Source organism: Mytilus edulis, chromosome 10 (assembly GCF_963676685.1).
Source record: "Mytilus edulis chromosome 10, xbMytEdul2.2, whole genome shotgun sequence".
NCBI classification, from domain to species: Eukaryota; Metazoa; Mollusca; class Bivalvia; order Mytilida; family Mytilidae; genus Mytilus; species Mytilus edulis.
In genome coordinates, this window is record NC_092353.1 from 76,052,528 (window position 1) to 76,065,583 (window position 13,056).

The 13,056-nt window shown below is 31.4% G+C and overlaps 1 protein-coding gene across 2 annotated transcripts in view; it reads right to left on the minus strand.

Moving 5' to 3' along the window:
* Positions 1 to 13,056, minus strand: part of LOC139491869 (proto-oncogene tyrosine-protein kinase ROS-like) — a 108,089-nt gene that overhangs the window by 26,085 nt on the left and 68,948 nt on the right. The window contains exons 10-19 of one of the 2 annotated variants that reach the window (XM_071279783.1): positions 7,122 to 7,300; positions 6,688 to 6,782; positions 5,643 to 6,061; positions 4,993 to 5,085; positions 4,403 to 4,612; positions 3,669 to 3,797; positions 2,966 to 3,138; positions 1,668 to 2,011; positions 1,207 to 1,364; positions 396 to 577 (exon numbers count right to left, since the gene is read on the minus strand). In XM_071279783.1, the coding sequence (XP_071135884.1) occupies positions 396 to 577; positions 1,207 to 1,364; positions 1,668 to 2,011; positions 2,966 to 3,138; positions 3,669 to 3,797; positions 4,403 to 4,612; positions 4,993 to 5,085; positions 5,643 to 6,061; positions 6,688 to 6,782; positions 7,122 to 7,300 (1,982 nt within the window). Of the gene's footprint in view, positions 1 to 395; positions 578 to 1,206; positions 1,365 to 1,667; positions 2,012 to 2,402; positions 2,733 to 2,965; positions 3,139 to 3,668; positions 3,798 to 4,402; positions 4,613 to 4,992; positions 5,086 to 5,642; positions 6,062 to 6,687; positions 6,783 to 7,121; positions 7,301 to 13,056 lie in introns of those variants that run through there. The other variant, XM_071279784.1, reaches the window with a different exon arrangement.

A 13,056-nucleotide genomic window follows, 5' to 3' on the forward strand; every position in this document is an offset into this window, starting at 1 on the left:
CAAAACTAGCTATCCCTCACATAGAAACTTTTTGGTTATCTAAGTTTATGTAAATTTCAATTGTGAATTGTAGAACAAGATGACACAACAGAATGACCAATTTCAACTTCTGTGAAAATAAATATTATTAGGTAAAATGTACATAATATAAAGACGGATTTTGTTTCAGTGAAATTTTCAATCATACGTTCTAAAATATTGTCAATCAAATTTGTCACTATGTTTGTATTTTTACTCTGTGTATCTGAATATAGTTTTTGGTCTCTTTAAGATCTATAAAAACATCACAGAAATTTTCGAACTTACAGGCTTTCATGGATGACTTATTAATTAAATGACCTTTAACCATATAAATTCAATAAGGAAATAACACATTCAAACAAACAAATAATTACCATGGCAACACTTCTTCCAGCATCATCCTGTATCTGTATAGAAACTTCATAAAATATATCACCATGGTTAACTATGGCCTTCTGCCAGGTCAGGTTAAAGGCCGACCAATGACCTTCACATCTTATAGTCTGCTCTTGAATCTCTGTTGGTATAATTTTAAGGCTTTTCTTGTCCAAACTCTCTGTAAAAAGTATGTAAATATTCAATGTTTCAGATTTAAAGAACTGTTTGAAATTGATTTCTCATGCTTGTCACAACTACTTCCATTTTTTTTGGTATGTTTTTTAAAAATTTATTTCAAATTTTATACATTTTTTTGGTTCTTTTTTATAACATTTTCCTGTTTATTCAAATAACTTACTAGTGTTCTTGTCCCTGAAGCAATATTGGGTGCTGGTGTATTGAGTATATTTCTTATGTTAAATATGATATTTAAGAATTGTGATTCCTTTCATGATTTCCATGATAAAGGGTTGTGTCTATAAAGGAAGCTATATTGTCACAAGGGTTACAAATGGTAATGCAAATGACATTCATTCAATAAGTTTGTGTGATTCAGATATGATTTGGTTAATTGTTATGGATTATCTGTGTCACATATGACCACAGATATGTTCAATTTGTTGTAATTTAAGTGCCATCTACTTTTCTTTTGATATAAATGTTCGTTGACAAAATATAACAACAAAGGAGATAATTTCAGCTTCATGATTGTGAACTTTCTATTTCTTTGTTTAAGGATGGGGATGAAGAGACAAATGTGTCACTATATTTTGACTGGTTGCCAAGTTATTTTCTATATGTAGTTACCTGGATATGGATGGAGTGATGGATGGGTAACAGTAAACACAGAGACTGGTTCTACTGTTATTTCTGATGTGTAGTTACATTCAAGATCACCTACAATGATGGAGCCTTTCTCATTCTGCCAGAATAAACGGTGAGAAAAATACTGCATGACAGAAAATCTGAAATGAAAAAAAAACATTTTGGCTTATAAAAAGGATTTATATTGACAGATATACTGTTCCCAAATTTAACCATGAAAAAATCATGAGTTTCATGAGCGGTGTAATTGCAAATAAAGGTAGAAAATCTAACACCTATGTGAAATTTAATCGATAAAATTGAATTTTTGTTTGCTGTGTACGTGATGAATTAAAAAAAAAACATAACTTCTCATTTTGATTTACCTGCATACCAATTCTGACATAAATTTTTTACTTAAAACATACCTTTACAATAAGATTTGTTATATAATTTAAACTTACGGAGAAATACTGCTAAAACTTCCAAGAGGTTGCACAGACAGTTGGTCTGGGGTCACTCCATTACCCAGCAAATCAGACATATACAACTCCTGTCGTTCAAAACTCTTAACATACCATAAAACTTTACGAAGGTCAAAGTTCAAGGTCAAACTGATGACATGCTTCCCACAAAAATATGGTAGATTGAAGTATACAATATGATCTTCTCCGTTTAAGTAAGCTGCTTCTAAGGTATTCATTGTAACCCAGTAAATACGACCTTGTAAGGCATCTATGGCCATATGACGAGCTGTGCCTTGTATTACAAACTCTATATTATCTCCATTGATATCAGACCTTCTAATCTGTAAATACAGAAACATATACAATGATAAAGTATATCTCAAGGTAGAAAATAGTTAACTGATTTAAAGAATTTGTTCTTTTGATGTGCTGTTAAACCACTGTTCCAGGTTAGAGAAGTGTTCCTGACATAAAGCTCACTATGAGATATGTAGTAACTAAGGGATTTGTTTATTGTTGAAGGCTGTAGTGGAGTGCCTGAGTTATACCCACATCATTTGGTCTCAGACAAATAGTTTTATCAATGTTACTCAAATCACATCTCCTCAATTACTTTCGTAAAGCTGCCTTTAGTTTAACTACCGGTATTTATAGTTACAATGCTGTGTTTAGGACAAGACCAGAACAGTGATAAAAGTAATAAGATTTTGTCATAGTTATTTCTATACTTACAACATTGTGTTTAGGATTAGACCAGTACAGCTTCTGTCCCAACCAATCATAACTTACATTTGAGGTCATGTGATAGAAGTAATAAAATATTGTCATAGTTGTTCCTATACTTACAACATTGTGTTTAGGATTAGACCAGTACAGCTTCTGTCCCAACCAATCATAACTGACATTTGAGGTCATGTGATAGAAGTAATAAAATATTGTCATAGTTGTTTCTATACTTACAACATTGTGTTTAGGGTTAGACCAGTACAGCTTCTGTCCTAACCAATCGTAACTAACACTTGTAGTCATGTGATAGTAGCAATGACATGTTTACACAAAGTTCTATTTATACTTACAACATTGTGTTTAGGATTAGACCAGTACAGCTTCTGTCCCAGCCAATCGTAACTGACACTTGTAGATACTTACAACATTGTGTTTCGGATAAGACCAGTACAGCTTCTGTCCCAGCCAATCGTAACTGACACTTGTAGATACTTACAACATTGTGTTTAGGATTAGACCAGTACAGCTTCTGTCCCAGCCAATCGTAACTGACACTTGTAGATACTTACAACATTGTGTTTAGGATTAGACCAGTACAGCTTCTGTCCCAGCCAATCATAACTGACACTTGTAGCATATCTTATGTGGTAGACAATCTCTGATTCTGCTGTAGTTCTGTCAAATATCTGAACTCCATTTACATTAGACGCCCACATTATCTTATCCTCAACCCAGGTCAAATCTGTAATAAATAGATGTTTTATAAATGTGGAAGTATCATAGTTATATACAAATTCACAATTTTTAATAATCAGCAGAACTTTGCGTAATTTCATTGTTTGTACCTCTAAAATAAAGACAATGCCAGGTTATTGATTGAATTTTTAATTTTTTATGTTGTTTTTAACCAATCATAATGTTGTGTGTAGACTTTTGAAAATGTTAACCAAAATGGGTAGATTCCAGAACAGACAATTATGGATTCTCTTTTTCTTATAAGTCAATAACGAAATTTCTCTAAGTCATGAAGTGTTAGAGATTTTCCAAACAGAGCATCTACTATAATATCAAGCTTGTCAACACTAAGGATGTGAGTTTTAACCCTGCTTCTGACAAAATGCTTTTTGACTACAATCTTTATTGACTAGCATTGGCAGTTTTTCAGCTGAAGGATATTGGTTAAACAAAAACCTGGCTGCAAACAGTGAGCTGAAAGTGGTATTATAATCAATCAATGCTTTTGTTTATATTTCACTCAACCCTTAATCTTACCAAGAAGTTCTTCATAAAATACAGTGGTTAGCTGTGTTCTTTGTTGTCCTTCCATATCCATTTCATATAAACCAGTAGTAAAATTTGACTGTGAAGCTGCTGCAACAATTACTTTAGCTGTTGATGCCTCTGTTTAAAAAAAAAAAGAAATTGAGTCAAGTTGTCTCCCTTTTGATTTTTACAGATAAGTTAATCCATGCATCATCTCCATGGAGATTTCATATTAGAAACTTGACAAATCTGATTGAGATGCTGCTGCAACTATTACTTTAGTTGTTGAAAGAAGTGAGTAAAATTATCTCCCCTTTATATCAATGTTGAGTAAATTATCTCCCCTATGTAAACTATAGGTGATTAAATTAGGGCATCATGTCTTTGTTAGTTTCATAAAAATTAGAAGGGAAATGTGACCAAGATGCTGCTGTAACTAAAACAGTTGATGCCTTTGTTAAGAATAAAGAAAATTGAGTTAAATTATATTCACTTTAAATCCTTTATGTAAAATTGTTTATGCACAAAAATGAAATTATCCTAATTGCATATGTTGATTTCAGTTTATGAAATAATTATCTTTTGGAGAATTTAAACCCAATTTTAAAGAAAAGTTATTAAAGGACCTAAATTATCCTATCTTGTTGGATATTTATTATAACAGGTTTTTAATTATCATTTTTTCAAATTTTCAGACATGGAATTTAATACTTCTACTATATATCATTTTAATCTGCTATTACCTAATGAGAGAGTTCTACCAACAAAGACTTCTGACCAGGGGCCAGATCCAGTCTGTGACCAAGCCCTGACTTTAACTTGATAGGCAGTATCTGGTACCAGATCTTCTATTTCTAAAAAGGAACCAGTGACTTTCTCTACTATTTCATTGTCTGTTCCATCATCAGCATACAGGCTGACTTCATAATACCAATTCTTATATGCTCCTTTACCTGAAACAAAATAAAAAGAATGCATTTCAAAATCTTTTTCTTTTCATCAAAAGAAGAAAACTCATTTTAATGTATTTTCATTGATTTGTATACAAACATTTTGTCTCTGGCAAAGAGTTATCTCATTGACAATCATACCACATCTTCTTATTTTTTTAAACGAAATTCTATGAATTATTTCCCTTACTTTTGAGGCTATCTGATTTTTCTTTTTATTATCTCCCCTTGCTTAGTGTTGGTCAGTGCTTTCTAGATAATTTTTGTCTTCTGTTATTGGAAAGAATATATTTTTTAATAACTGCATACTTTGAAATCAATTTATGGTAATGCACCTGTATGGGTTGAAATTCTTGGAATTACAAGAAGGTGGAGGATCTTACCTTGATAAGAGAGAGGCTTTGGTCGGTTCCACTGTATAATAACACGTTTATCTGTAAACAATCCCCTAACATCCTGGGGAGAGCTGTGAGGCACTGAAATTTAAAAATCAAAATAAAATTCAAATCAAAGTGTTCAAAACATGTTTCCCTGCTTGAGGTATTATATTGGTGGATACTGTGTGTGCTATCCTACAAACTTTATTATATCCTTAAACTGATGTTTTCTGTTGGAGAATTTTAAACTGATACCAATATCATCAACCATGGTGGTAACAGAAGTCCCATTTATTGCTTTACACATAAAATTCACTTGTATTTACATCTAATTATATCCTCATTTATATGTGCTCTATTTTTCTAAAGATAATTTAAATAGCAAAAAAGGATCAACAACATATCACTCATTATATCTAGATATATATGTTTTCCAGTTTGAATGGTTTTACATTACTAATTGTGGGGTCCTTTATACTTGTTGTTCAGTGTGAGCCAAGGCTCCGTGTTGAAGGCCATACCTTGACCTATAATGGTTACTTTTATAAATTGTTATTTTGATGGAGAGTTGTCTAATTATCACTCATACCACATCTTCCTATATCTATGAACAAGTTACCCAACAAAGCATTCTACAGATAAAAAAATCATCATACCTGGGTATGGCTGTGCTGTCGGGTGATAAATGTTGAATGATGAATATTTCGTCACATACATTTCATTCACATAAAACTTCCCTATTTTCTCATCGTATTCCTCAATCAAAAGTTTGGTACCGTTAGTTAAGAAGAAAACTCCACCATAATACACCATGCTTCTTATACTATAATAGTTTGGTTGTATCACTTTGTCTTTCCGGACATCGGCTAAACCTGTGCCATCTAGAAACGCTGACATGAGAGTATTCACAATCTCGTTAGGAAAATATAACTGCATATTGTTGAAATCGATAGCAAATGAATTTAATCGGCTGCTAACTAGCAAGAAATGGTGGGCAGGTTTTGATGGAGTTATTTCCCCTATGTCTACTGCATACAGCCCCATGTTTATACTTCCTTGTGTGAAAAACAGGAATCTGAAAAATAATTAAATTTATTATAAACAAAATTTGCATTCATAAAGGTTTTAATTTTATATCCAAAGTTGAAATCTATAATTTTCTACTTAAATCTTCACATCTTCTTATCTCTTTATCTATTGAAGTTAAATTTTTGCACAAAAACAGTTATGTCCCTTATTCTTTATCATGTCAAAGGTACAATGTTCAAAAACTTAAAAATCATAGATTTGCATGTAACTTCAAAACACATGGCTGCATGCAACTCTCAACCCATATAACTAACAGAAAATATATGCACTGTATCTTTTATATGTGTATGAGTATCTTAAAAGATTATTTAATGCTTAGCATAAGAAGCCTTAAACCTGAAAACTATGTGTTCTAAGCTTTTCAAGTTTTGGAAATCCAAAAGTATATAAGACTAAAAAAATCATAAAGTTAAAGGTAAATCATAAAACAATACTGAAAACAATTGGTAAACATGTAAATTTTCTTCCACAATTCTAACTTTAACTGTATTGCAAAAAGTATAACCCTGAAGGGTTAAAAGGCAAACATAACATTTACATTATATTTACATAAGAAACATACAACACATGTGAATAATTATTAACCAGAGTTGTCTCTCTTCAAATACTCACCCATTGATAGGATCAACCTTTATGACATCTGGTTGTGAAGGTAACATTTCTGTTGCCATGATACAGCTCGGCCTATCTAAATCACATCTTTTGATCTAAAAATGCCATGTCAGAGTCATATTATGTCAAAAATTTACAATAGAATATTATTGTGAATAAAAAAAAACATGTAATAATTTCAATCACTTATTCCATCTCAAAATAAAATATATTAGAAGAATCAAAATACATGCAAGTCTAAAATTTGGGCTAATTTCATTTTTACCAGTGCAAATGTACAGCCTCTTAGAAGGACTAATATTGTATTCTGATGTTGCAAACTAAAACAAAGTACTGGGACCTATAATGGTTTACTTTTACAAATTGTGACTTGGATGGAGAGTTGTGTCGTTGGCACTCATACCACATCTTCTTATATCTATCAAAAGTCTTACCATTAAACCATCTACAATGTATGTATAATTATGTAACCAGTCAATAGTTATTGCTCCAGGGTGAGAGATACTGGGGTAGAAGTTGTCCGTTATGGAACTGTCAACCATGCTAACTTGATGAACCTGTCCCGAGGAATCGCTGCAGACAATCATCTTTTTCTGGATATGAACTGCAACTCCTTCACAATGAAAAACACACTTAGTCAACGTTAGTCAGTATATTTTTTTTCCACTCTGAATGGTATAAATCAACTTATTTTTGTTCTTTAGGCCAACCTCCCCTGCATTTTTTTTTGCAATTTTCTAACTTGAAATCATATCCATAGAAAGTAAGATTCAACTTGATTTATATTATTTAAATATATTTATTCTTAGAAAGTACTGAAAAATAAATCTTTTACGAAAAATTGTTGGTTTACAGTTATATAGTTCCATCTTTAAGATCTGTGACCTGAAAACCTGTATATTTTGTTAATATAAATAGATTAAAACAAAAAAGCAAAATAATATCAACTTCAGCTATCATTTAATTGAAATAAGCTCATATTTATAGATAATAAGTTCATAAATATTCAAATGTTAAATAAATAAAAATAACAGTTGCTAAAATATCTCAGCTCAATAAAATTAAATAGGAAACAGAGAAAATATATAGTTTTTATTCAGTAAAAAGTCTACTGTTCTAAGGTTTTGACGAAACTAAAACTATCGTATGTTCGAAGAACAAAAAACTGGGAACTAAGCCTTATATACTTGACAATAATAAATTTCCCTCTTTAAGCATATTTCTAGGAAATCTAACCACTGCTGTTTTTTTAGCGATGATAAAAATTGATAATATCAGTAAAATTGACAGAATATGATATACTTCATTTACAAAATAATATGTCTGAAGTTTTGACAAGGAAACTTGAATGCATATTTACAGATATAATTTAAGCCATGGTACTATTGATAATTTCTGTAATCAAATCTTGAAATTGATCCAATAAAATTTATCATAGGATAAGTCTCAAGATTACTTAATGGCTGTACATAACTTGGCCAGTAAAAGCAACATCAGAATATCTTTAATTGAAAATAACATTTTGACACAATTGTCAGTGATGGATGATGTTCCATCAAATAATTCTATGTAACTGGCCATGCAATCATAGAATAACATGCAACAAGGTTTAAAATAAAACAGACAGTTACAATGAATTCTGATTCTCAGATGAAGATGAATGAACCAAAAATGATCTTGTAATCAATAATAGTGAATAACAAGTATGATTAAAAACGAGGACAAAATCTGTTTTTAATCGGAGGGTTAATGTTGTTATCAAAATCTATTGTATATTGTAATTAGCAAACAATAATGATTCTTCAAGACCAAAAATTAGTAGCTAATCAGCTCATCATATTTCGTTGACCAATCTCATCCTATTGTGATGCTTTAACCTTATCAACATGATTCATACAGTAATTCATCAGAATAAATCTTTCATAAGGAGAGACTTATCAAATATCATCAGTTCATAGAATCCTAGATATATAAAGAAATTTCCCTTTTATCAATATGTACAGCCATGTAATTAAGGAAGAGTAATTAAAGAAGCAAGTAAAATAATAGATACCATCAGTTCTTACATCTTGGATTTATTTTATTTCAACCTTGAACTGTAGTCAATATAAAGGTGCAGGTCATTAATATTAACATTGCACAAAATTTTACTTTTGTATGTTTTCTAGGAGTTGTTCTAAATTTTCTTTATATCCCTGTTTTGTGTGTCATTGCACCTTTAATTCAAAGTTTACCGATACTTTATTACCAAACAGTGTGCTTTGGAGAGGAAGTTAAACAAAATTGGGAAGAGGAGGTAGATAGTATCAAGAAGGATTATATTGATGACCCTCAAATACTGTGGACTTAATTTCTGTGAGCACCATTTTTAGAGGATTGGGAAAACATGGTATTTTCTTTGATATTTGATTTGTCATGTTTTGCCAAAGTCTGCATGCACTAGGAGTCTTAAGAAAATTTGTATTTAGTTGCATGAACATTTAAATTCTTGTTTCACCTTTATCCATTCCAACAAATATTAGCAAAAAAATATTCTTCTTAAGAACTGGTTGACCTTTTTGTGGAGGAACAGTGTTTACAAACCCAATCAATTGTAAATTCTCTTATGGGAGTAAAAAGCTGTCATTTGTCAAATTTTAATTATCATTAAGTTTGTGAAGAAAATATAAATTAATGGGTTTCCACAAATGTCATGTACATGCAGTTTAAATTTAATGAAGAAATTGATCCTAGACAGATAAAGTAACATTTTATGAAACATGGACTGACTATAAAATATACTGAAATAAACATAAATCGATTGGTCAGAAAAGAATACTGTGAGTTTTATCACTTTACTGCTGTGGACTCATTTACTTTTTGTGCTGTAACCAATTTTCATGGATTGACAAAAAGTTCTATTTTGAGGATGTTTGATTTGTGGTTTTTCAAAAGTCTGCATACAAGCCTAGATACATTTTTTACTTCATTGAACATTTAAACTAGTGGCTGACACCTTTACAAATGAAATCAATAAAAAAATTTGTGTCCAAGGAATGATAAAAAAACGAGGACAATTGTTTTTTTTTATGGGAGGGTAAATGTTGTTATCAAACTCTCTTGTATATTGTAAAATGATGAGGAATCACCAGTATATAAGGCGGAATAAAAAGGAAAACACAAACGAGAGCTAATTTTTCAATTTTTCCATAATTATCATTCACAACTGGAAGAAAACAAAATGAGAAAAAAAACAGTATGAAGCATTGACAGAGGATATTATTTATTTAAAAAAATGTTGCTAATATTATTCTCCCCAAAAACTGTTGGTTAATTTCACATTTTTGACAACTCCTGCACTGCAATAATTATAACCACATCTTTCAACACTTCAATATCGTGATTGTCCAAGTTTACAGAAAAATTGCAGAGAATATTTGCCAGAATTGGTGACTAATTAGTCACAATTTATATAACTGCTTATAAACAAAGTAACAGATGATATGGACTACAAAGTGGATGGTGATTTATCATACATGCATATATGTTTATGGAGTATAATAAAACTGTAACAATTCTGTGTTCTATTGCCAAGGAGCTAATTAAAACAGGTGTGCAATAAAACCAATTTTATTATATTGTAGTGAAATTTGGGGTTCATTTAAAATTAACTCTGCTGCTTGCAAGAAAAAAAGTGATTATCTATTTGAATTAATCTACATAAATGATTATTTGGAAAAATCACATTTCAGATATTTAAAGTATATTCTTGGTGTAAATAAGAAAGCCTCAAATTTAGCAGTGTTATCAGAGGTTGCAAGATTTCCTCTTTATTTTTCTGTCATTATATCTATGGTAAAATATGTACACAGGCTTAACAAGTTGGACACAGGGTTACTTCATGATGCTTATGTTTGTAATAAAATTTTAGATGCAGAAAACATTAATTGTTGGTATTCATCTATGAAATATGTACTTCAATCACTTGATATACAAAATTTAGATACAAAGCTCAATAAATTAATTAAATTTGTAAAATGTAAACTTTGTAATAGTTTCAAAACATTTTGGTTGGTCAAAAGATCTGAAACCTTATCACAAGGTAATAGTAAATTAGAGAACTATTTCAACCTCAAGACTGACTTTGTAAAGGAGGCTTATTTATCAATTAAAGATTTTAGTATAAGAAGAGCTATATGTAAAATGAGAATAAGTGCTCATGATCTTAAAATTGAGAAAGATAGATATAATAAAAAATACATAGAGAGAACTCAACGTCTATGTCATCACTGCTTATCACATGGATCAAATTCTATTGAAGATGAGACCCATTTTACAGTAAATTGTCCATTATATGATGAACAGAGGAAATTATTATTTGATAAAGTTATAACTTTTTGTACTAATTTTAAAGAACTACCTAATGATGAGAAATATTTCTGGCTGTTCACAAATGAGCATTTACCAACTCTCATGTGCCTATGAAATTACATTATTAAAGGGTTAGAAATAAGATCCAGATATAAACAAAATATATGAAGTAATTTAGTATTTTATTGTTATAAGATTTAATATAATAGTTATATAAAACACATGTTGTGTTAGGCTCTGATCCTGTTCATAACGTTAAAGTATGTATTAGTTTTCTGTTTTGCTTTTTCCAATCATATTGTGTTGTAAAATGATGCCCTTTATGGGTTCTTGATTAGATTAATAAAATTCTTATCTTCTGTACAAGGAAAGTTTTATTTTAACTGGCGTTTTTTGGAGGGTAAAACAGGATCATGTTTGATAGGAACAGGAATTTTGTCTTGGGACGTCCTTGCTTGTCAAAAGGAGTGGAGCTCCCCCTCTGCCCTTTATATGCACCCCTCTGTACGAAAAGGTCCTACTAATTGAATTCTTTCGGACAATAAATTACCAATTTAGAAACATCAGTAAAACTGTCCAACATTTTTTTTCATCAGATACGAACATATGAACATATGATTATAACACGATTTCTTTTGTGTAAACAATAAATTAGAACCAAAAAACTCATCTTTATAACAGGATTAATTAAACCCAGAGTGTTGTATATATTGCATCAATTATATGAAGATTTGTGGTTTTCTTGATCTTTATGGATTTGCCCTTCTAACGAGTTCTGACTTATGATGTCAAGAATTCTTCTTCTTGCCAAGTTAACGAAACAAATACCTAAGACAGTTTGTATAGTTCAAAATAAAACTGAAAAGACAAGGTGCATGTAGAAATTCATCCTTGTTTGTGGTGGGGTTGATTTTACTCAATTGTTGGTTTTGACAGTCAGTTTCAATTTACTTCAAAAAAAGTAAATTCCTAAGCTTGACTTTAAGTGAAATGCTCATCCTAAGGACTTTAAGTGAAAGGTTCTCCCTAAGGACTTTAAGTGAAAGACTCTCCCTAAGGACTTTAAGTCGAGGGCTCTCCCTAAGGACTTTAAGTCAAAGCCTCTCCCTATGGATTTTAAGACAAAGGCTCTACCTAAGGACTAAGTGAAAGGCTCTCCCTAAGGACTAAGGACTTTAAGTCAAAAGCTCTCCTTTAGGACTTTAAGTCAATTAGGCTCTCCCTAAGGAATTTAAGTCAAAGGCTCTCCCTAGGGACTTTAAGTCAAAGGCTCTCCATAAGGACTTTAAGTCAAAGGCTCTATTTAAGGACTTTAAGGGTAAGGCTCTCCCTAAGGACTAAGGACTTAAGGTCAAAGGCTCTCCCTAAGGACTTTAAGTGAAAGGCTCTCCCTAAGGACTTTAGGTCAAATGCTCTCCCTAAGGACTTAAGATCAAAGGCTCTCCCTAAGGACTTTAAGTGAAAGGCTCTCCCTAAGGACTTTAGGTCAGATGCTCTCCCTAAGGACTTAAAGTGAAAGGCTCTCCCTAAGGACTAAGAACTTTTAGTGAACGGGTCTTCCGTAGTACTAAGGATGAAAGGGTCTCCCTAAGGACTTTAAGTCAAGTGCTCTCCCTAATGGCTGCAAGTCAAAGGCTCTCTCTAGGGACTTTAAGTGAAAGACTCTCCCTAAGGACTAAGGACTTTAAGTCAAAGGCTTTTCCTTAGGAATTTAAGTCAAAGGCTCTCCCTAATGACTTTAGGTGAAAGGGTCAAAGGTCCAGTTTGAAGCATCTTTTGTTAAGAATAGGTCAGCAAAATACAAAACATTGTAATAATCAACTCATAGATTGCCCCTAGAAAAGACATGTATTGGACAATAATTTAAACCCCTGAGTTAACAGTTTCTTGTCTAAATCGTCCTTTTTATTTTCCATGGTGTCTTTATGTGGTTCCTCCAATCACAATTTTGATTTTGATTATAATAAATGGAAATATTATGTGGATTCAAATTGTTTCCTTAAGTCTTACAGCACTTAA